The sequence below is a fragment of the Equus asinus genome, chromosome 2, assembly GCF_041296235.1.
Source record: "Equus asinus isolate D_3611 breed Donkey chromosome 2, EquAss-T2T_v2, whole genome shotgun sequence".
Lineage (NCBI taxonomy): Eukaryota > Metazoa > Chordata > Mammalia > Perissodactyla > Equidae > Equus > Equus asinus.
In genome coordinates this window covers 126,991-150,051 of record NC_091791.1, presented here as the reverse complement: position 1 = coordinate 150,051, position 23,061 = coordinate 126,991, and the positions used below count along the sequence as shown (strand labels likewise).

Sequence of the window (23,061 nt, the reverse complement as noted above, 5' to 3'; positions counted from 1 at the left end):
CAACATTTGTTATTTCTTGTCTTGTTAATAGCCATTCTGACAGGTGTGAGGTGATACCTCATTGTGGTTTTGATTTGCATTTCCCTAATAATGAGTCACGCTGAACATCATGTGCCTGTTAACCATCTGTGTATCTTCTTTGGAAAAATGCCTGTTCTTTCATATCCTCTGCCTATTTTTTGATCGGGTTGTTCATTTTTTGTTGTTGAGTTGTATGTTTATATATTTCAGAAATTAACCTCTTATCAGATACATGATTTGCAAATATTTCCTCCTGATGTCCCTACTTTTTTTTTTTTTTTAAAGATTTTTTTATTTTTTCCTTTTTCTCCCCAAAGCCCCCGGTACATAGTTGTATATTCTTAGTTGTGGGTTCTTCTAGTTGTGGTATGTGGGACGCTGCCTCAGCGTGGTCTGATGAGCAGTGCCATGTCCGCGCCCAGGATTCGAACCAACGAAACACTGGGCCGCCTGCAGCGCAGCGCGCGAACTTAACCACTCGGCCACGGGGCCAGCCCCTGATGTCCCTACTTTTAAAGAGATTATAGTATATTGCAAGTCAGAATAAAACAAAGATACAATATGTTAATTAGTGGGATAAAAACCACAAAAATGTTTCACCATGGTGAGAGAGAAAAAAATGGGCTGTGTTATCTTAGGAAGGAAGCTTTAAAAAAGTAGTTTTAGAGGAGATTTTTAAGGATTTACTTTGGGATAGCTTAAGTTTGAGATCATTATTAAATATTTAATTTGGGATAGTTTGTTGAGATGACTGTTTTCCAAAATGACTCATAGCACATAGGGGGATATATCTGCACTAGAAAGTGGACATCACTATTAGAAGATGTGAAATATCACTAGCTTACCTGGCATTTAAAGGCATAGAATTAGAGCAAATCACCTAAGCAGTTGTTAAGAAAATGAGAGGAATATAGGACCAAGCCTTCTCAGTCGTGAAATTACAGATATCATGAAGCTGAGAAGGACACTGCAAAGCTTTCGGCATGGAAAGGGGTGGTGACATGGGAGGAGAACCAGGAAATCATGATTTCTCAAGGCCAATGGAACCAAGGGTTTCAGGATGGAGTTGCTCATATGAAGTCATTGTAAAACAACAGAGAATAAGATCCATACCTGGACCCCATTGTCATTGAAACTAGGAGACAGCTGACACTCTAAAGCATAAAATACAAGCCTTCAGAAACAATGAATTATCAAGCAGGGGTGCACATACCAGGAAGTGAAGTAAGAACGCCATGACTGTTGAACTAAGAAGGAACAGGAAAAAGACTTTTCAAAGATGGTGGGCACAGCATGGGTGTCAGAACATAAATCCTTTAGAGCAGCAGAGAGAGGTAGCCCAGTGTGGGAAACTAGAGTCTCCTGTACCTGTTATGGTTCTGAGAAGTACAGGATATAAGGTTAAAATTCAAAATCTGCAGGAAGCTGTATTTGTATGGAATAGAGAAGAAAGATTATGCATTTGAAAAACCTCCCAGATGTATATAGCCATTTCCCATGGAGGAGTAAAACTAAACAAATATAAGTGGAAAATTCTTGTCCCTGAGCAGTAATACTGCTTAGGTGACAGATGAATGGCCCTCCCTCGTATTCTGTAAGTAGCTGATCAAGGAAAATTATGCCATCTTCAAGGCCAAATGACCAGAGAAGGACTAGCACAAGATACCTGTAGTTATTATGATAATAAAATAGAGAAAAGAATGGAAACATTGTGGGTGAAAAGTTCTCAACTGAAATCTACATCTGGAGAGTAGGCGCATATTTTGACGAAATATTTTTCATGAATTAAAAAAGAAAAAAAACCATGATTTGACATTAGAAAATCTATTAACAAAATTTGTTACGTTAATTCAGTAGGGAGAAGAATCATACACTCCTCATAAAATCAGTACCTATTATTGATTTCTAAAGAGTCTTGTTCCACTGGAATAGAAGGAAACCTATTTACCTTTATGTGAGCATTCCATGAGAAATGCTTATAGGTGTGGTTCATGGGTATGGTTATTTTCATCTCGTTTTAGATGTGCAGACTGTGGGTGACCTGATGGAGACCAGCCAGGAAAATTACGGCAGACGTTTGTGGCAAGCTGTAATCACCAACAGCAAAACATCAACTAAGGAGAGAACTGACTTAGGAAAAACGTGTAATCTGAGCTCAATCTGTATTTCAAAACTGATTATAAATAGTGGAAACTGTTCAGGAATGAAGCCAGAGGAGTTTAATGCGTTTGAGAACACCTTTCTCCGTAGTGCACCTGATGAGATGCCTGCTGGAGAGAAAGCTGAGGACTGTCCTGTGACCGGGGAATCCCTCAGATGTGCTGAGCGTCCTAGTCATCCTCAGGAGACTCAAACTGTGCAGCAGGCTTCCGCATTTAGTGGACGAGGGAGAGGCTTCAACAAGGAGGCAGTAGTCCTTACACATAGGAGGGCTCGCATGGGAGGCACTGCCTGTAGATATAATGGACACTGGCAAGCCTGTGATGAGTCAGCTCTCATTGCCCAAGAGAGACGTCACGTAGGGGAGGATCGAGATCGATGTAACGAATGGGGGAAGACCGTTTGTGAGAAACCAACACAACTGAGTCTTCACAGAGCTGATTTCAAGGAGCAACACCATAAATATAATCAAAGTGGGAATAATTTTAGCAAGAACTTACAGTTCACTCAGCTTCAGAGAATTCAGTTAGGAGAAAAAACTTTTCAATGTAATGTATGTGGTAAAACTTTCTATAAGAAGTCTAATCTCACTAAACATCAGAAAATACACACAGGAGAGAAACCCTATAAATGTAGTGAATGTGAGAAAACCTTTATTAGCAAAACGGTCCTTACAATACATCAGAGAACTCATACAGGGGAGAAACCCTATGCATGTGATGAATGTGACAAATCTTTCTGCCATAAATCACACCTAACTGTTCATCAGAGAATCCACACAGGGGAAAAACCCTATGAATGTTATGAATGTGGGAAATCCTTCTTTGTGAAAACAAAACTCACTGTACATCTGAGAACACACACAGGGGAGAAACCTTATGAATGTAAAGAATGTGGAAAAACCTTCTATGAGAAGTCAGCTCTCACAGTACATCAGAGAACTCACACAGGAGAGAAACTGCATGAATGTCAAGAATGTAGGAAAACTTTCTGTGGGAGGTCAGCCCTCACTGTACATCAGAGAACTCACACAGGAGAGAAACCCTACGAATGTAAAGAATGTTGGAAAAGTTTCTGTCGGAGGTCAGCCCTCACTGTACATCAGAGAACTCACACGGGAGAGAAGCCCTATGAATGTAACCAATGTGGAAAAACCTTTTGCCAGAAATCACACCTCAGCAAACATCTGAGAACTCACACAGGAGAGAAGTCACGTGTAGTAGATGCTGGCAGTGTGTTCTCCAAGACCCACTTTCTTTTTCTCTTGGCACACCGTTAGTCTTTTTCTCAGCTTCCATTTTCTATGGGTGGGACCATGTAACTGAGCTCTGGTCAGTGGAACATAGACACAAGTGATGAGCATTAATTCAGGCCTCTTCCACACACAGAAAAAAGCTTACATGCTGTCCTCTCTGATATCTCATGCCTGTGATTGTGAAGGGCAGGTGACACCTATGGTGGCCTCAGGAACCATAGGCAGAAGATGGTAAGTGACTTGAGACAGAAGTTCTACCCCCAAATCTCCATTTGTAAGTTAGGGGAGTGAGACAGAAATATGCTCTGGAGCCGAGGCTTCTGTTATCTGTGTGCACTGCAACCTAACACTACTGTAGCTTGTTCACTTTGTCAATGTTGGAGAGGATTCTGGGAGAGGTTCCCAGTCCTTGGATATCAGAAAATTCACACAGTAGAGAAACCTGTGCTATGTTCTTTCATCCCCTAGTCTTTATAGAAAAATCAGTGCAGTCATTTGGGAAAAGCAACACAACAAATTTGGGGATGCCTTTATCAGAGGCATCTTGTGAACACTGAAAACACAGTATCTTTAAGGTGTCAAGGTTTTCAACAAACCTACAACTTTTTTATGGATCAGAATTTGTAAAGGGAAAACTATCGATTTAGGTAGTAAGGGTGAAGATTTTCAAGTAGAAACATTAAATGTATTATTGAAATATTTTTAAAAAACGATTACATATCCATGGTTATCTGCTGGTGGTGATATTTGACAATCTGGAGATGTCTTTGGTTGCCATAACTTGGGACTGGGAGCACTACTGGCCTCTAATGGCTGGAGGCCAGAGATGCTGCTCAACAGCCAGCAGTGCACCAAGCAGCCTCCACAGCGAAGAGTGAATAGGCCACAATACTAATAGTGCCAGAGCTGAAAAATCCTGCTCTAGAACTGTTCCCTGTGCCTATTGTGTTTATGCACAAAATTTGAACTATTCCCAGTGGTACACATGAGGCATGTTGGGTTTCTGTGTATGAGCATTCTATGTTAACAGAAGTTTTGCTTAATGGAACCCAGTGTAATTGTGTGTAGGGAGTATATACCCTTAGTAAGTATTGTGACTTACATTAGGGTTTTCCATATCAAATTTCACTCTTAACCTCTTATATGTTGGTAAATACGTTGTCTAAATTATTGTACTACATGGTTTTTTCTACTCCTAGTATGTAAATTTGTATGAAATTATTACTAAAGTGTCTCAAGTAAAGCAGATCTCTTTTCTAGTTTTTAGCTAACAGCCAGCCAGTGGCACTGTTAGAAACATCATTTACATAGAAATACAGAAATCAGATATTTAATTGTTAACTTAAACAGCTGTGAACAAAGTGAGTTACTTCATTCTACTCAGTGAAATGTAGGCTCTTGAAGGAAAATATTGCCTTCTTTCCTGTTCCTCATGTTTTGAGGGAGCAGCGGCATAGCTAGGGGTACCTGTAGCCATGTGCCGTGTAACTGAGGACTTGCACATTTTGAATGCTGGAGTGCTGTAATGTCTTGCTGCTAATAGGGGCAACGGCAAAACCAGGCTCACCACTTGTGAGCTGCATGGTCTTAGACCTCCACATCTCTGGGCCTCTTTCTTCATATTCAAAAAGAAAGTAATACTAAAACCTGCCACAAAGGGTTATTGGGGGAGTAAAATAGATAAGTAAAGTGCTTACAATATTACCTGGCACCTGTAGAGCTCTTTAGCTGCGATGGTGATGATCATAGTTTACAAAATTACTTTCATAAATTGGTAAGAGGCTCAGACAGACTTCTTTGGCTAGACAAGATCCATCTCCAACTTTTTGCCAAAGTCTTGATTTCATTTTCCTACCTACTTCTGCACAATCAGGGATTTATCTTGATTTAGCTTTTTATGATTAGCTAAACTTTTCTTTTTCTGATTCATTTGGGCTGGACATGTGACCCACCTCTGTCCAGGGAGGTATGAGGAAAACTCTGTGGCATGTAGGGAACAGCCCCTCAAAGAAAAGACAGGAAGAGATGGTTCTCCTTTTGCTACATTCACACCGTCGTAAGTCTCTGAAAGACATCAGCTTGTAAAGCTGCAGGCTGGAACCTAGCCTCTGTCTCCTCTATCGCTTCTGAGCACACAGGCTCTTTGGGCACAGTTCCTTGTGTGTGTTTGCTCTTGGTCTGAAGGTGTGACCTACAGGGACCGGTTCCCTGCTGTACACACTCAGCACACAACGGTGGCAGAGATGGGATACCAACAGATGGTCCCTTCAAAGGGGAGGGGGCGGGAGGCGTCAGCTGTCGCTGGTCCATAGAAACTCTGAGATGCAGCAGGCACACCATCAGGTCCTTGACCAGGCGCAGTGGTTCTGGGCATGATTTCCAAGGCTCTGGACCCTGTGCTCTGAGGCATCCTCCCTTTTCCACAGCACCTAGCCTGATTTTGTAACCCACTGGATCCTTCAGTCCTACTTCCTGCCCAGGCTCTTTTCATTACAACTCTTTCTAAATCTTGTATTTCGAATTGATCTAATTCCTTTTAAAAACTTTTTGGATTTCTGATGTACCAAATTATAGTCCTCTCCATTAGGTGAAAGCCACACCCACATTTTCTCTGGAACAGGATTCAGTCCACCTCGAACTGAGAGTGATGTGGGGATAGGGCCCCTAAGATTTGTAAAAGCCCTATTTCTCACCTATTTGTGAGGACCTACAAGGGACATTCTTAGAGTTTCAAGAAAGGGCCTTACAGCAACGCCCTTGGCCGGAGATTGACTCTGAGGCTGTATTTTACTGGTAGCATCCTGAAATTGATCTGTAAGCTGAAGCCACTTCCTACTTCGATAATCCTGTTCTGACTGGAGGAGCTGGGGAGGAGGAACAGCTTTATTTTCAAACCAAGCTAGTCCTGGCTGCTTTGTATTTTGTCTAGATTCTTCTTTAAAACTGAACAATTTCTCATTTTTGGTTCATTTCCCTCAATCCATGCCTTATGGTATGTGACTGCCAGCTGTGAGTTTTTGTCTCAGCTAGAAACCCACCCTTGGTTGCTCTGCTCTGGGATGCTGGTACTACATTTCTCCTTTCCCAGCTGACAAAATCTTTGACTTTCACAGGAAAGGGCCTGGAGGGAGGTTGCAACCTGAGCAGGAAGATGGAGTTTGTTCTTCCTTCTGTGGCAAGTATCCATGCGGTGTGAGCATAGCTGGGTGAAGGTGGGGCAGGAGGGAGACCCTGGCATGGTTCATACCACTGGTCTTCCTTCCTCAGTGGTGGCTTGCACTTTTTGGCACCTTTCTTTGCAAGCACGGTGGCAACAACTGTCACATATCCCTGGCCAGAGGCCTCCCTCGAGCGTTTTGTTACCAGGGAGGCAGGAACCACATTCCCGGGGCCACCGTGCCTCAAGTGCAAATGTCAGCCTTCCCAGGACCTCCTCCGTGCTCACCCGCCCTCAGCTGTTGAGCTGGCAGCCACTTACTGCAGTGGCTGCCTCTGTGTATCTCAGGACGACTTCTTTATACCTTTTAATCGTGTTGACCTTAAATGAATAGCCAGTTATTTCTCCAACAAAAATGGTTTATTTCGGGGTCAGCAAAGAATTGCCATTTGGGATCTGCAACCACGGTGAGCCACATGTAAGTCCCCTGCAACAAAGGAAGGAGACACTCTACGGAGGGGAGGAGGAAGCTGAGAGGGCTGTTGTGGACAAAGTCCCAGGTGTAGTGGCCTTTCACTGGCTGAGTTGTGCCAGTCTCCCATGGGCTGAGCTTGCTGGTCAAGAAGAGGAAGTCTTCCTGTCGGGCTCTCCTTTCAACCTAGGGCATGAGAGCTCCCCCTTCTGGCCTCCCGACTCCATTTTAATAAGGTTTCTCGAGTAATTTCCCATATGGTAACCTCTCGTGGTTCATTCTTGCTGTTCAGATTTCCCGATTCAAATTACTGCTGTGGCTTCTGGAAGCTGAGCACACCCTCCCTGATGCGGTGGATAACAGACACATTTGGTACTTTCAGGTCTACCTGGAGTTCTTTGTGCCAGTTTACACGTTACCACAGTCAGCAGTTGCCAAAGTTTTCACCACTACATAACAGGACATTTCCTCAAGCCTCAGGTTTCCGAACTGTCCTTCAAGCTCCCATTAAAGGTCTTGGGGCCCTTCAGCCTTCACCTGCCACCTGGTCCCAAAACCAATTCACGTGTTTTAGGATTTGCTGAGGCAACACCTGTTTATAGGTACCAAATTCTCTGTAAATCACCTGTTGCTGTGAAATAAACCAACCACAAAAGCCCTGTGGGAGCCAGCATTTCCTCCTTAAATCAGTTTGAAAGCTAAAAGATCTCTCCAGATGTGGAATGCTGAATAACGTCCCCCAGAGATACCAGCCCTCAATCCCTGGTACGTGGATGTTACCTTACACTGAGAAGGCTTCTGCAGAGGTGATTGAGGTCAGGATTTGCAGGTGAGATTATGCTGGATTACCCAGGTGGGCCCTGAATGCACTCACAGGAGTTCTCGTAAGTGAGAGGCAGAGGGAGGATGACATGCACAGAAGAGGAGAACCTGGTGCATCCGCCATGGGAAAGATGGGAGTGGTGTGGCCTCAGGAGTCCCAGCAGCCACCAGACGCCAGAAAAGGCAAGAAAGGGATTCTCCCCTAGAGCTTCTGGAGGGAGCGTGGACCTGCCGACACTTTGATGTCAATCCGGTGACCCCGATCTTGCACTTCTGTCCGCCAGAAGTGTGAGAGAATGAATTTCTGTTGTTTGTTAGTTTGCTTAGTTTTGTCCCTTAAATTATCTTTAATTTCCCATCACAAATTATGAAAGTCTTGCCTCGAAGCAGCATTCTTGGTTCAAAATCATTTCTCTCAAGTTAAAATTTTTTTCTAGCTTTAATGAGGTACAATTGACAACGTACAACATCGTGTTATGATATATGTATACATCGTGAAATGATTACCATAACCTAGCTAATTAACATATTTATCACCTCACGTAGTTACCTCTTTTGTATGTGGTGAAAACAATTACGATCTATACTCTTAGAAAATTTCAAGTATACGTTTCAGTAGTGTTATTAACTGTAGTCACCATGCCGTACATTAGACCTCCAAAACTTATTCATCCTGCCTTACTGAAACTTTGTACCCTATGAGCAACATCTTCCCATTTTGTCTACTTCCTAGCCCCTAGAAACCACCATTCTACTCTCTGCTTCTATGAACTTGACCTTTTAAAATTCCACATATAAATGAGATCATTTCACTTAATGTAATGTCCTCCAGGTTCATACATGTTGTTGAAAATGACAGAATTTCTTTATCCCTTCATCTGTTGATGGACATGAGGTAGTTTCCATACTTGGCTATTATGAATAATCCTTCAATGAACATGGAAGTGCAGACATCTTTTCAAGACCCTGATTTCATTTCATTTGAATATACACCCAAAAGTGGGATTACTGGATCATTTAAAATTGTTATAAGCTCCAAACTTTTTTTCATAATGGCTGTACCAATTTACATTCCCTCCAACAAGTGTGCAAGGCTTTCCTTTTCTCCACATCCTCACCAGCATTTGTAATCTCTTCTTTTTGATAATAGCCATTCTAACAGGTGTAGGGTGATATGGAATTGTGGTTTTGATTTGTATTTTCCTGATGATTAGTGATGTTGAGCACGTTTTCATATATCCGTTGGCTATTTGAGTGTCTTTTGAGAAATGTCTATTCGGGTCCTTTGCCCAGTTTTTATTCCAGTTTTTTCTTGCTATAGATTTGTTTGAATCCTTTATATATTTTGGATATTAACCCCTTGTCAGATGTATGGATAACACATATTTTCTCCCATTCTGTGGGTGGTCTTCTCATTTGTCTATTTTTGCTTTTTTGCCTGTGCTTTTGAGGTCAAATCCAAAAAGTCATTGCCCAGACCAATGTCAAAAAGCCATTTCTAAATGATTTCTTCTAAAAGTTTTACCATCTCAAAATTTAAATCTTTAATCCATTTTGAGTTGATTTTTGTAAATGGTATGAGATAGGGTCCTATTTCATTCTTCTGAATGTGGAGATCCAGTTTCCCCAACACTGTTTATTGAAGACACTGTCCTTTCCCCATTGTGTGTTCTTGGGCATGTTTGGCAAATATCAGTTGACTATAAATGTGTGTATTTAACTTTGGGCTTCCTATTCTATTCCATAGTTCTATATATCTGTTTTTATGCCAGTACTATGCTGTTTTATTCACTATAGCTTTGTAGTATATTTTGAAATCAGGCAATGTCATGCCTCCAGCTTTGTTCTTCTTGCTCAAGATTGCTTTATCCATTCGTGCTCTTTTGTGATTCTCTATGAATTTTAGTGCTGTTTTTTTATTTCTATGAAAAATGCCATTGGAGTTTTGATAGAAATTGCATTGAATCAGTAGATCCCTTTGGGTGGTAGGAATACTGCAACAGTATTAACCCTTCCATTCCAAGAACATAGGCTGTCTTTCCATTTATTTGTGTCTTTTCAACTTTCTTTCATCATTGTTTTATAGTTTTCAGTGTACAGATCTTTCACATTCTTGGTTAAATTTATTGCTAAGTATTTTATTGTTTTTGATACTATTGTAAATGAGATTGTTTCCTTAATTCCTTTTTTGGATAGTTTGTTATCAGTACATAGAAATGCAGCTGATTTTTTAATGTTGATTTTTGTATCCTGAAACTTTACGGAGTTCATTTATCAGTTCTAACAGTTTCTTTTTGGGGAAGCTTTACGATTCTCTATATATAAGATCATGTCATCAGCAAACAGAGACAATTTTACTTCCTTCCTCCAAATTTGGATATCTTTTATTTCTTTTCTTTTCTAACTGCTCTGGCTGGGACTTCTAGTACTATGTTGAATAGAAGTGATGAGAGCGGGCATCCTCGTCTTGTTTCTGATCTTAGAGGAAGAGCTTTCAGCTTTTCATCGTTGAGTTTGCTGTCTGTGCACTTGTTATATATGGCCTTTATTATATTAAGCTACATTCCTTCCGGACCTAATTTGTTGAGAATTTTTATCATGAAAGGATGTTGGATTTTATCAAATGCTTTGTCTGCATCTATTGAGATGATCATATGGTTTTTATCCTTCATTCTGCTAATGTGTTATATCACATTTATTGATTTGCATATGTCAAACCATCGTTGCATCCCAGGGATAAATTCCACTTAATTAAAGCATGATCTTTTCATATGCTGTTGAATTAAGATTGCTAGTATTTTGTTGAGGATTTCTGCATCTATGTTCATCAGGGATATTGGCTTGTACTTTTCTTTTCTCGTACTGTCTTTAGCTGGCTTTGGTATAAGCATAATGCTGGCCTTGCAAAATAAATTTAGGAGTGTTCCCTCCTTTCCACTTTTTTGGGAAGAGTTTGAGAAGAATTCGAGTTAATTCTTTAAATGTTTGGTACAACTCACCTGTGAAGCCATCTGGTCCTAGTTGGAAGATTTTTGATTACTAATTCAACTTCCTTACTAGTTATAAATCTATTCAGGGGCCAGCCCCGTGGCTGAGTGGTTAAGTTCACTCACTCTGCTTCGGCATCCCAGGGTTTCGCTGGTTCAGATCCTGGGCACAGACCTAGCACCGCTCATCATGTCATGCTGAGGTGACCTCTCACATAGCAGAGCCAGAAAGACCTAAAACTGAAATGTACAACTATGTTCTGGGGAGCTTCAGGGAGAAGAAGAAGAAGAAAAAAAAAGAGAAGATTGGCAACAGATGTTAGCTCAGGTGTCAGTCTTTAGGAAAAATAAATAAATCTTTTCAGATTTTCTAATTCTACATGATTCAGTTTTGGTAGGTTATTTCCAGGAATTTTTCCATTTCTTCTAGGTTATCCAATTCATTGGCATATAATTTTTCATAGTAGTCTCTTATGATCTTTCATATTTCTGCTGTATCATTTGTAATGTCTCAATTATCATTTGTAATTTTATTTATTCGAATCTTTCTTTTTTCTTAGTAGTCTTGCTAAATATTTGTCAATTTTTGTGTCTTTAAAAAACCAGATCTTAATTTTGTTGATTTTTTCTGTTTTTCTGGTTTCTGTTTTATTTATTTCTGCTCTAATCTTCATTATTTCCTTCCATCTGCTATCTCTTGGCTTAGTTTTTTTCTCCTTTTTCTCGTTTCTTGAGGTGTAAAGTTAGGTTGTTTATTTAATATCTTGCTTTTTTTAAAATGTAGGCATTTTTTTGCTATAAACTTCCCTTTTAGAACTGCTTTTCCTGCATTCCTTAAGTTTTGGTATGATGTTTTTCATTTTCATTTGTCACAAGATAACTTTTGATTTCGTTTTTGAATTCTTTTTTGACTCATTGGTTCTTCGGGAGTATGTTGTTTAATTTCCACATATTTGTGAATATTCCAATTTTTGTTCGGTTAATGATGTCTACTTTCATACCCTTGTGGTTGGGAAAGATACTTGATACTTGATAGGATTTCGGTCTTCTTAAATTTGTTAAGGCTTGCTTTGTGGCCTAATATATGACCTATTCTAGAGGATGTTACATGTGTGTTTGAGAAGAATGTGTATTCTGCTACTGTTGGATGGAATGTTCTGTATATGTATGTAAGGTCCATTTGGTCTAACGTGTAGTTCAGGTCCAATGTTTCTTGTTAATTTTCTGTCTGAATGATCTATTCATTGTTGAAATTGGAGTATTGAAGTCCCCTACTATTATTGTATTACTTTCTATTTCTCTTTCAGATCCGTTAATATTTGCTTTATATATTTATGTACTATGATGTTGGGTGCATAAATATTTACAATTGTGTATCTCTTGATGAATTGACTCCTTATCATTATATGATTACTTTCTTTGTCTCTTGTTACAATTTTTCACTTAAAGTCTGATTTATCTAAGTATAGCTACCCCTGCTCTATTTTGGTTTCAATGTACATGGAATATCTTTTCTATTCCTTGACTGTTTGTATAGGTGTGTCCTTAAAGCTGAAGTGAGTCCTTTGTAGGCAGCATATAGTTGGGTCTTGTTTTTCTATCCATTCACTGCTCTATGTCTTTTATAGGAGAATTTAGTCCATTTACACTTAAAGTGATTATTGATAGGTAAGGACTTGCTATTGCCATTTTGTTTGTTTTCTGGTTGTTTTGTAGTTCCTTTGTTTCTTTCTTCCTATGTGATTTGATGAATTTTTGCTTTGATCCCATTATAATAAGGATTGCCTTTCCTCCACTTTCCATGTTCCTCATTTGGTCACCAAAATCACCCTTAACATCCATTTTCCTAGGATGCACCTCAGAATTCTTTCAGCGTTTACCCATGACACAGTTTTAAATGCATTTCCAAATGTTTAGGTATTCTTTACAGAAGCACCCCACTCCTGGTACCACAATCTGTCTTAGTCTGCTCAGGCTGCCATTACAGCATATCATAGACTGGGTGGATTAAACAATAGAAATTTGTTGCTTATAGTTCTGGAGGCTGGGGAGTCCCAGATCAAGGCGCTGACCAGTTTGGTTCAGGTGAGGACTCTCTTTCTGGTCACATTCTCGTTATGTTTTCACATGACCTTTCCGTGGTGCATGCACAGGGAAAGAGAGTGCTCTCTCTTCCTCTTCTTATAAGGTCACAAACATCACAAATGCCCAACTGTCATGACATAATATAATTCTAATTACCTCCCAGATATCCCATCTCCAGGCATCGTCACCTTGTGGGTTAAAGCTTCAACATATAGATTTGAGGGGGACGTAAATATTTAGTTCATAACACAAGGGAAAGTGGTGGTTGTGGTGGTCATGGTCAGAGAATGTGGACAGGAGTTCATGGTGGAAAGCTGGAGCAGGAGAATAAGAGTTTCTGGGGAGTGGGTTGTCCTCTCCCCAGGGGGTGGAGAGGTTAACTGATATGAGGCAGTTGCCTCCTGGGGAAAGTAATAATCCCCAGTAATTTTTAGGATGGCACAGACAATAGTAACCACTACCAAATTTCCCTTTAGACATGAGAGTGTAGTGGTGTAGGTTTTAGCAGAGAGGAAGGATTATACCAGGATCATGAGCTACTTGTAATTTGAAGGCAGCATTAGGCCTGGGAGTTTGGCTTGCAAATACCTTTAAAGCCAAGGGGCTATGGGTGCACAGCTAGCAAAGGTGATGTTGGCATCTGTGATACTGTCATAATGGAGCAAAGTGCCCAGAACCCAACTGGCACAGTTTAAAGCTCAATTAAGGGTGGCCAAATCTAAGAGTTTCCAACTCTCCAAGGCTTTTTCCAGGTGGGTAATGAGTGTGGTTCTGTTGCAAATGGGTTTTAAATCGTATCACCTGATTTGGGGATATGTTGTTAATTAGTTAATTCCACTTCTTTGTCCTCACTACCTTTATCTTTACCACATGAACTATGTTGGTCATTCTTCTATGTTCAGTACAAATTAAACATAAGAACTCCTGTCACTTAATAGGTTCTCAAAAGTCTAAACTTCAAACATTGACCAGAAAGCATACCTAAGACCCAGAGAGAGAAAGTGAGTTGCTTAAGGTTACCCAACAATCACTAAGTATTGTCTTCCAACTTCCTCTTCTCCTTAGTGACGTCCTATTCAGGAAATCCACATCCCCATTCAGAATGTGAAGAGTTCCTGCTGGCAGAGATATGGTAGGCCCTGAGCCTGGGAATTATCAGCTTAGGAAAAGTAAGTCCTGGGAAAGGAGACGAGAGTCTACTACTCTATAGTGTCATCTGGCTTCTTGATCCCAGCAAGTTCATTTTCTCTTTCAAGGAATATGACCCTGAGGCCAGCTTATGCACAATTGTCTCTATGGCCTGAGCTGGAAGTTCCTAGGCTGGGAAGGTCAAAGCTGACATTCCTGGATCTGCAGAATACAGTCACTGGGGGCAACTGCAGGATCAGAGAAGATAAAGGCGTTTGAATGGGGCAGGTCATACTTTCGGTAAAGAGAAAACCAGGGAAAAGTCATGGGCCAAGAATCAATCTCCACCCCCAGCCTGGACCTCCCATCACTCAAGGCAGGGCTATCCTGGCTTGGGGAGGACTAGAGCTGGCAGTGGGAACTCTTGAGAAACCTCTGCACTGAACTCCTTGCCTAGTTTGTGGCAGAAACCAGGGAAGGGAAGCTCAAGTTCAGGTCTATCTCCCCAAAATACATAAATAACTTAAGATATGATAAATGGATAGGTAAATGGATAAATGGATCTTGGGAGTTTCTGGGCAAATAATTACTGAACACTGTAAGTGTAAAGTTGCGCAATGATTTTTGAGTGCACATTCCCTATGACCCAGCTATTTTATTCTAGTATATAAAGTAGAGCGTTTTTTACAACTGGAATATGGTCGATTGATGAATCAAAAATTATGTTAGTGGATGAGAACAAGCACCTTTTTAATAGGTTTAAAGAGAGTTGCCACATTTGTTGGAAGTTTTTTTTTTTTTTAAGTGGAGACATTGTGATATTTCCCCTGTGCATACTTTGGTATTGTGAAAATGAATAAAGGGAAACTTCATTTAAAATGGAGTCAGGAGGCCAAAAGGGGGAGCTCTCATGCAGTACCACTCTAGATCAATTACAGGAAGGATAGTCAGTTACAGACCCCAACAGAAAGAAGTTGTCAACTGGAAGATAGCCAGTTAAAGACCCCATATGAAAGAGGTCAACAAAAAAGAATTGTTAATTACAGGAAGAAATGTACATTGCATCCCAAACAAATCAGCGACCCCAGCCACTCAGCCAATAAGAAACCATCACCACCCTGAACTCTTGCCTTTCTCCAATGGACTTTTGTTCAAAACATCCCCTCCCAATATCCTCCTTTTTCCCTGTAAAATAGTGTTACTCTTCTTTGATTTCTGGATTTGCCTAAGGTCTGCCATAGCATGCACATCCCAAATTTCAATTCTTTGACCATTCCTGAATAAACTCATTCTGCTGGTAAAATAACTGGCTGTTTTATTTTTAAGGTTGACGTATTTGGTGTTCAAAGTGGGATCCAAAGGAGGCGACCCCCAAGAGACAACAACCCCCAGAACTGAGCAAGATACCCACATCGAGCCCCTTGAGTTCATCGCTTCCATGAGTCCCCGCCTACTTTCAGTTTGGTGAGTCTCTTCTCAGATTTTGAGTTCTCCTACCTTTGTGTTCTGAGCTCTCTGACTTTATTCAGGATTGGGAGAGGCTTTGTCTCCTTGGGGGAAGAACTTTGTGCTCCTGGTTCAGGCTCTGTTCTTGGGTTCAAGATGTCGACCTTGGTGAGTACTCAGTTGTTTTCTGAAGGTAGCACAGTTTCTTGTGGGGCTTGGCCTTGCTGAAAGTCCAGTAGTTTTCTGATTCCTTTGGGAATCAGGGCTAGGACTCTAGCAACTTTCTTGGGTTTTCAGAGGAAATTTCAGAAATGGGATCCCAGTCATTTAACTGTTCTAATGGAAAAGTTCCTTCAGGGATCCTGACTGGGTTTATGTTTAAGAACTTTGGGCCCCCTCCATGCATGTTTTTCACTAAGTGGGCCAAACAGACCAAGAGTAGTCCAGAATTGCAATGGCCATCATGGAGAATTTTCCATCTCCCCAAAGTTATTTTTCTTCAAACCAAATTGGAAGGCTACAGCTCTAAAATTAAGTAAAATGAATGTTATGCTTATTTTAATTGGTATCTAGAGGTTTCTGAACATGCACAAACTCTAAAATTGGCACATTACAAGATACCATATCTCAATTAGCTGAAACAACTAAAAAATTGAGGGAATACAAAATGGCTTCTGAGGGTTCTCTTTCCCATCCCCCGTTTTCTTCATCTTATGCTCAGGCCCCACTTCTGGTGCCATCGTCCTCCTTCCCTTCTGCACCACCTCTAGTGCTGAAACTTGACATCTGAGCAAGTAACCTTAACTTAGTCCACATGCCAAAAACACAATTTGGATCCAACAATTCCTTTGAACTTTGTACCTGAGACATGGCTGAAATTTTTAAAACAAAAGCTATGAGATCACTGCATCTGTCTACGTGTTATGTATGTCTATGTATGTAGGTGATATTTTTCTACCTCTGGATAGTGTTGCTAAGATTGATTGATTTGAAAGAACTCTATTTAATTGGCTTAAAATTAAGCACTTATAAATTAAGAATTCCAAAACCTCGGAAACTAACTCAATTGTTCTCAAATTTACGTGATCTAGGATCAATCTTTAGTAATTAAAAGCTAGCTTCAAGTTACCGGTTTATTGAAACAGGCTTGTCTTTAAAGTTATCAACACTGAGTATAATGCAGACACACAACTTTCATTCTACTTGGGTTTATTAAGTTTGTTATCTCTGTTAACAAAATTTGTCATCAAGAAAGTAACTTAAGATGCTGGTTGGTTGATGATCTAATGTCAAATCCAAGCATGTTTGTTAAAAGCAAGTAATTTAAGTAAATGTAAATAATATCAAAGTTTATACTAGGTTAAACTAAATAATGGATAGGCATTGAATACCTAAACCATTTCCAAATGAGATGAATATTAATTACTGAACATAAGTTTATCTACTTTTGGCTTCTTATTGCAGGGAAACTAAAGATATTTGAGTATATTAGTGAACATGTTTTATGCCACATCGAGAAATTTTCTCTGGAAAAAGGTACATGTTTCTAGAAATTTATAAAAGGTACTTATAAGGTCTCCAAGCCGCAAAATGCTAATATAGTTCATAATTGCTTCTGTAGCTTCTCACTAGGAATTAAGGATTCTAAGGGTTAAGGATTCTAATATATGTAATAGTAAGAGAAATATCTCCATATGCAAGGAAAGGAAAATGTGTGTGTGTTTTTCTTTAAAGATTGGCACCTGAGCTCTAACATCTATTGCCAACTCTCTCTTTTTCTTCTTCTTCTTCTCCCCAAAGCCCCCCAGTACATAGTTGTATATACTAGTTGTAGGTCCTTCTGGCTCTGCAATGTGGGACGCTGCCTCAGCATGGCTTGATGAGCAGTGCTAGGTCTGTGCTCAGGATCCAAACCAGTGGAACCCTGGGCCGGCAATTCAGAGCATGTGAACTTAACCACTCAGCCATGGGGCCAGCCCCTAAAATGTGTGTTTTGATAAAAGAAGTTATAAGGAATGGAAATGCTTTTTGTTGAGGGAAAAGAAAGCACTTTTGTCCTAAAGAGAAGCTGGTTATTTTGGAATAGGAAAGAGGAAAACATAGGAAAAAAATCTAAGTGTAAAAATGTATAAAATGTTTATGGAAAGGAATCTTAGAAAAGGAATTTTAATGTGTGGTCAAGCTGGCTAAGATTAAAATGAATTTATTAAAATGAGTTTAATACCAAAATAAGCTGATGCAAAACTGAAGTTTGGCTTTCTTTTATGTTGAAAGGACAAGGTGTTCTTGGGCAGTTGGTCTGCTTTTGATAACAGATTGTGAAAGCTTCTTTAGCTTTAAGTAATATGCCTAGAAAACAGAGATTTTGTGTTTTATCAAAATAATTTTCTGTGTTGTTTCTATGAGGTCTTTAATTACTTAAGAGAACTGAGTCTTCTTAGTATTAAAGGAGTTAAGTTTTTGCTTATGACCATGTAATCTTTTGTATTTTTCTTTGAAACCTTTTATTTCTTACTTGGTCAAATAGATACTTAAGTATTATTTCATAATGATCAGTGATCCTATTTGGTAAAGTGTCCAAACCATTTGACTTTTTGACAAGCTTCCCAAAATATTCAAATTCTAAGTGAAGTCTTTTCAACCTGGATGTAACTTTGGGATTTTCCAGATGGCACCTGGGACATTTCAAAAGATTTGTTCCCTCTCCTTGTAAAAAGAGAGAGATTTCACTGTTAAGATTTATTTGGTTTGTCAAATTACATGAGACACATGGTTAAATAAGCAATAATAAATCTCTTTAGGCTATGTTTTATGGGTGAACATTACTAAAAAGTGTTCTAGAAATAGTATATAATTCCTAAACAGATTATGTCCTCGTATAATGTTATCTGTAATTCTAGTTAATCTAAAATGCATGTGACAAAAATGCTGAAATTTCCTTGTCAGTTGCCTTTTGTAAAAGTCATTTGTTGGTTACAGACAATTATTGTTTTGCTCTGATGCTTTTACAAATAGGTTTCATTCTCAAAGAGATGCACAGAAAAGATTTTGACAAGTACTCTGGAATATAGGTTTTGACAACTTTAAGATCAAACACTGAGTTGGGTGGGAATTTCCGGAACTCGAGTAGAGGACTGATTGCTTTGATGTTTTGTTTTCCAGATGTAAAGGATCCCCTTTTCTCCTCTCCTTTAAGTTCTCTGTAACTTACAACAATTCATAAATTGTATCTTTACAACAAGGGTTGAAACACTTATCTTTTTCTCTCTACCTGATCCCTCCAGAATTCAGAAACTCTTCAGTATTCTTTTCATGACAATATATGTATTTGCATGGGTTCAGTGAAGGGCTGTTTTCCTTGTAACAGTACACAATTGGAAGCATTGGCTATATTACCAAGGCTTTGACTAAAATGTCATCTTCAAGAAAGATGTACATAGACTCAGAAATGACCAGACAGCTGTAAGGAACTGCTCAGAAAAATTGGCCTAGTTACCTTGCTTATAAGCTTTCAGCAAAGCAATTTTTAAAAAAGATCTTATATGGTCACTTGCTGTTTTTGCTGCATTTATATAAATAACCAGGCCAAGTTTAATTCAAACAAATTAGTTTTACTGTGATTATCTTTAATAAAAATGAGCATAATTGTGGAAAGACAAGTTATGTTTTCACCTTTGTAGATATTAAATTCTAGTCCTATTAATTGTCTTTAAGGCTTTTTTATATACCTGTAAGCTGGACTGGATCCTAAATTCTTCCAGTTTTCTTAAATGTCTGGCTATGATACTCCAAACTAAGATTTCCCATTTTTACTGCCCTTGAAATATCCTTGGAAGGGGCTATACTAGGTCCTGCTCACTATGCAGATGGCAGCCAAATTTCAGGGACTCAAGCCTTGGGTACACATCTCACAGCTAAAGAGTGCTACACCTGATATCTAGTCCTGTGGAGGTGCTGGGGACCTCCAAATCAAATTGGCGAGGAAGAGAAGTGGCCAAAATCAGAGGTAGATGCTTTCCCATAATGTCTGGACCAGGCCTGTACACTTTTCTTTCACTGCTGTCTCTCACTGCTCTCCCTCCCTTCTATGGAAGGATGAAACCCTTCTTCATATTTCCCAACCCCTCACAAAAGGAGAAACCTCTGTGATTGCTGTATTTACCATGAGAAACCTCAATCTGTGCAGGACAATAATGACCCTTTAGCTCACCCTACAAGTAATTTTGCTAAAATTCCAGATGCCATTGTATGTTTAAATTGTTCTGCAGGCCCATTTTATAAGGTCAAGGTACTAAGCCCACCTAATTTCATTCCTTGTTTTAATTTAACCCAGCCTTGGGAGGGAAAGACAAGATCTTGTAAATATTTATGTGATAAATTCTGTAGGACAACCAATGTAAATCAGATCACTTGTACACTTGTTGATATACCCATATATTTAGGTAACCTCTTAATGTGTAACAACACAATGTCTGGACGTTGGTTAAATGGTGGCAATGCCTCTATGCCAGTGAGTGAGTCCATAGATACTGTCTCTTATGCGGGAGCCTTATGTATACCCCCAATTACATGCTCTATGTAGAGGCTGTGCTCGTGGCCTTTATGCTTGGGCATCTCATTGCCTTGACAGCTGGAGAGTACAAGGAAAGGGTGCCCTTCCTGTATTCACCACCCCGTTCTCCCTGCATAACTAGTCAGAATCCTCATTGGTCAGTTCCACTAAATTCCTATAATCACCTCAAACAAGAGCTCCCAGGAGGCGTGCATGATTCTGGACTTGCCTCCACAAGGACAGCTTTCTTTCTGTGGATTGGAGTAAGTGCCAATGAACAAATGATCAGAAGCCCTTTCCTAACGCTTGAAGAGTTGGCCAATTGCACAGCAAATGCAGTTGCAACCCAACAATGGTTGCTTAAGCCATTGTCCAGTGTAGTTTTAGATAACTGTATACATCTTGATTACCTACTTGCTGAGCAGGCAACTGTCTGTGCAGCAACAAACACTTGCTGTTGCACATGGGTAAACACCTCTGGGGAAGTGGAGACCCAATTACATAGAATTAGAGAGCAAGCACATGGATTACAACAAATTTCACCCAAGAATCCACTGTCTTTTGATTTATTCAGCTGGTTGCCCTCAGGTCTGGGTTCCTGGTTTAGAACTATCATACAAACTGGGCTTGTATTGTTATTGATCCTGCTTTGTGTACTTGTTGTTAAACTGTACCTATTTCCTATTGAACTTTTGTAAACGTGACGTACCTAATAAGGTATGTTAGGTCAACAATTTCAACTGATTTTCCTACACCTAGGATCTTAGACAACTATAGACTTTGAATAAGGGATGCCTGAGAGTTCTTCCTCCTAACCTTCCCTGTTACTCAAACTTTGCCTAAATGATTTTCAACCACTATGCACTTTCCCTTCAATGTGGGACATGACAACCAGGAAAGGTCCTTCCTGGCACTGAGGGACAAAACCACTTTGAACAGAAAATCTGACTCTTGATCAGCAGTGCTTTCTGAGAAAAATATTGATCAAAAGGGAGAATGTGAAAATTAATAAAGGGAAACCTCATATAAATAGAGTCAGGCAGCCAGAAGGGGGCGCTCCTGTGCAGGACCACTCTAGGTCAATTACAGGAAATAGGGTCAATTACAGACCCGAAGAGAAGTTGTCAACAGGAAAGAATCGTTAATTATAGGAAGAAATGTACATTGATTCCCAAGCAGAGATTGACTATCCCAGCAGCTCAGCCAATGAGAAACCATCAGCACTCTGAACTCTCAATGAACTTGTGCTCAAAACAACCGTTCCTAACTTCCTCCATTTTCCTTATAAAATAATGCTCCTCTCCTTTTGGGGATTTGCCTGTGGTCTGCCACAGCATTCCCAAATTCTTTAGCTATTCTTAAATAAACTCATTTTGCTGGTAAGACAACTGGCTGTTTTAAGGTTGACAATGTGCTCCTGTGAAAAATAGAGTAGGCTCTATAACTGCAATGCCCTTATCAGAACAAAAGAATTTAAGCTAACTGTTAATCTCATCCAATGTTTGGCCCACATAAGAATTTCCACCTTCCTCCCACAAATCCAGATTTAAAAATGACAAGAGATTTTCACATATTGAGGTATATGGGGTAACTTTTTGAGTTCAAAACTGATTTGCTTGAACAAAAAGCCTGACTTATGGCCTATCAAACATACGTTGTACATCTGCTTGACCATGAAAGAATGCACTCTAAAGATAATGCACACTTCCCACCTACGCCCTATTGGGATTAATCCCTTTGCTGACATGACCATCATGTTGACCTGCTAATTTGCAACTGAATACCTCTGAAATTTTGATGAAAATATATCCTGGGTGTGTTTAATATATGTTTTTTGTTCTAAAAAGATACAAGACTGTACTGAAAACAATGCTTCTAGGGAACACTTTCTAAGGCCTTCCTGGTTACAACCCTCACTCTGGCTCAGGTAAACTGACCTCATTTCTCTTATCTATAGAGTGGTTATTGGTTATTTTGCATCCAAACAACAACCCAGAATTTCAGTGGTTGTCAAGTGAGGGTTAGGAGGCAAGACCTCGCCCATCTCCTCTGGGTCTCAGAGAAGCAAGACAGCACCATGCAAATAAAGACAATGTCCTCAGACCCTTCCTAACTCGCCAAGAGGCTTGTGGGAAATGTAGTCTCGCCCTGCGCTGACGCGCTCCCGACCCGGACTCTAGGAAGGAGTCTTCCGGGTTCCTTCTGCGCGTGTGCGGCCCCGCCCACGCCCACCCGCTTCCGCCCGGAAGTTCCGGAGCCCGGTGTTCTGGGGGCGGGGGCGGGGGCGGCGCTGGGCTGGATGCCGTGCCCCTGGAGGTTGGTGGCAGTGTGACGGAGGTGCCGCGGGCGGTCGGGGACACGGGGCGAGCACGGCTGTCGCTCCGCTGAGGGGAGCGGAAGGGTCGGTGGGTGGGAACCGTCCGGGACGCGGATGCCGGCTGGTGAAGCGCCGGTTGGCCTGTGGCTTCAGTGATTACTTCTCGGAGGAGGCGCCCTCTGGAAGGCCGGCCATAGCTACCAGAAGTTTCGTGAACTGGGGGTCGAGGCGGGGTGGGTGTGCGGACGGCGCGAGCGCGGGGTGGGCGGTCTGCGGCCCCGTCAGGGCCGCGCCGCCCCGCTGGGTGCTATGGGGCTGCTCCTGTGCCCTAGCGCGCTGGCGCCTGGTGAGATGCCCGGGGGAGCCCCTGCGGTGTGCGTGCTGACCGAGGCTCCCGGGGCACTTGTTTGTGGGGGTTCGTGGAGTCGCTCCAGCAGGGGAGGTGTCAGGTCCCCTCCTGCCCGGGCAGCCCGCCGAGCGCTCCCGGTTTGCGTTTCCGGAGGTTTATACAAGATCTAGTATCCAGGCCTCGTGGGTTGAGGGGCATGTTGTGTTCTGCGTGGCGGTCTTGTCTTCCTGAGAACAAGGTAGCTGTTATACAGCATGAGGGGAGGCGGCCTACGAACAGTGATCCTCCCGGAAGGACAGCGCCGGTGGCT

General features: G+C 40.9%; 1 protein-coding gene across 4 annotated transcripts in view; it reads left to right on the top strand.

Moving 5' to 3' along the window:
• ZNF717 (zinc finger protein 717) overlaps positions 1 to 23,061 on the top strand; it is a 51,630-nt gene that overhangs the window by 10,067 nt on the left and 18,502 nt on the right. Inside the window, exons 5-7 of one of the 4 annotated variants that reach the window (XR_011506642.1) lie at positions 2,043 to 3,667; positions 15,414 to 15,551; positions 16,998 to 19,010. Coding sequence is in view for 1 of the 4 variants with exons in the window: in XM_070520123.1 (XP_070376224.1) it covers positions 2,043 to 3,390 (1,348 nt within the window). In the remaining 3 variants the exon portion in view is untranslated. Of the gene's footprint in view, positions 1 to 2,042; positions 3,668 to 15,413; positions 15,552 to 16,997; positions 19,011 to 22,309; positions 22,636 to 23,061 lie in introns of those variants that run through there. The other 3 variants (XM_070520123.1, XM_070520108.1, XM_070520113.1) reach the window with 3 other exon arrangements.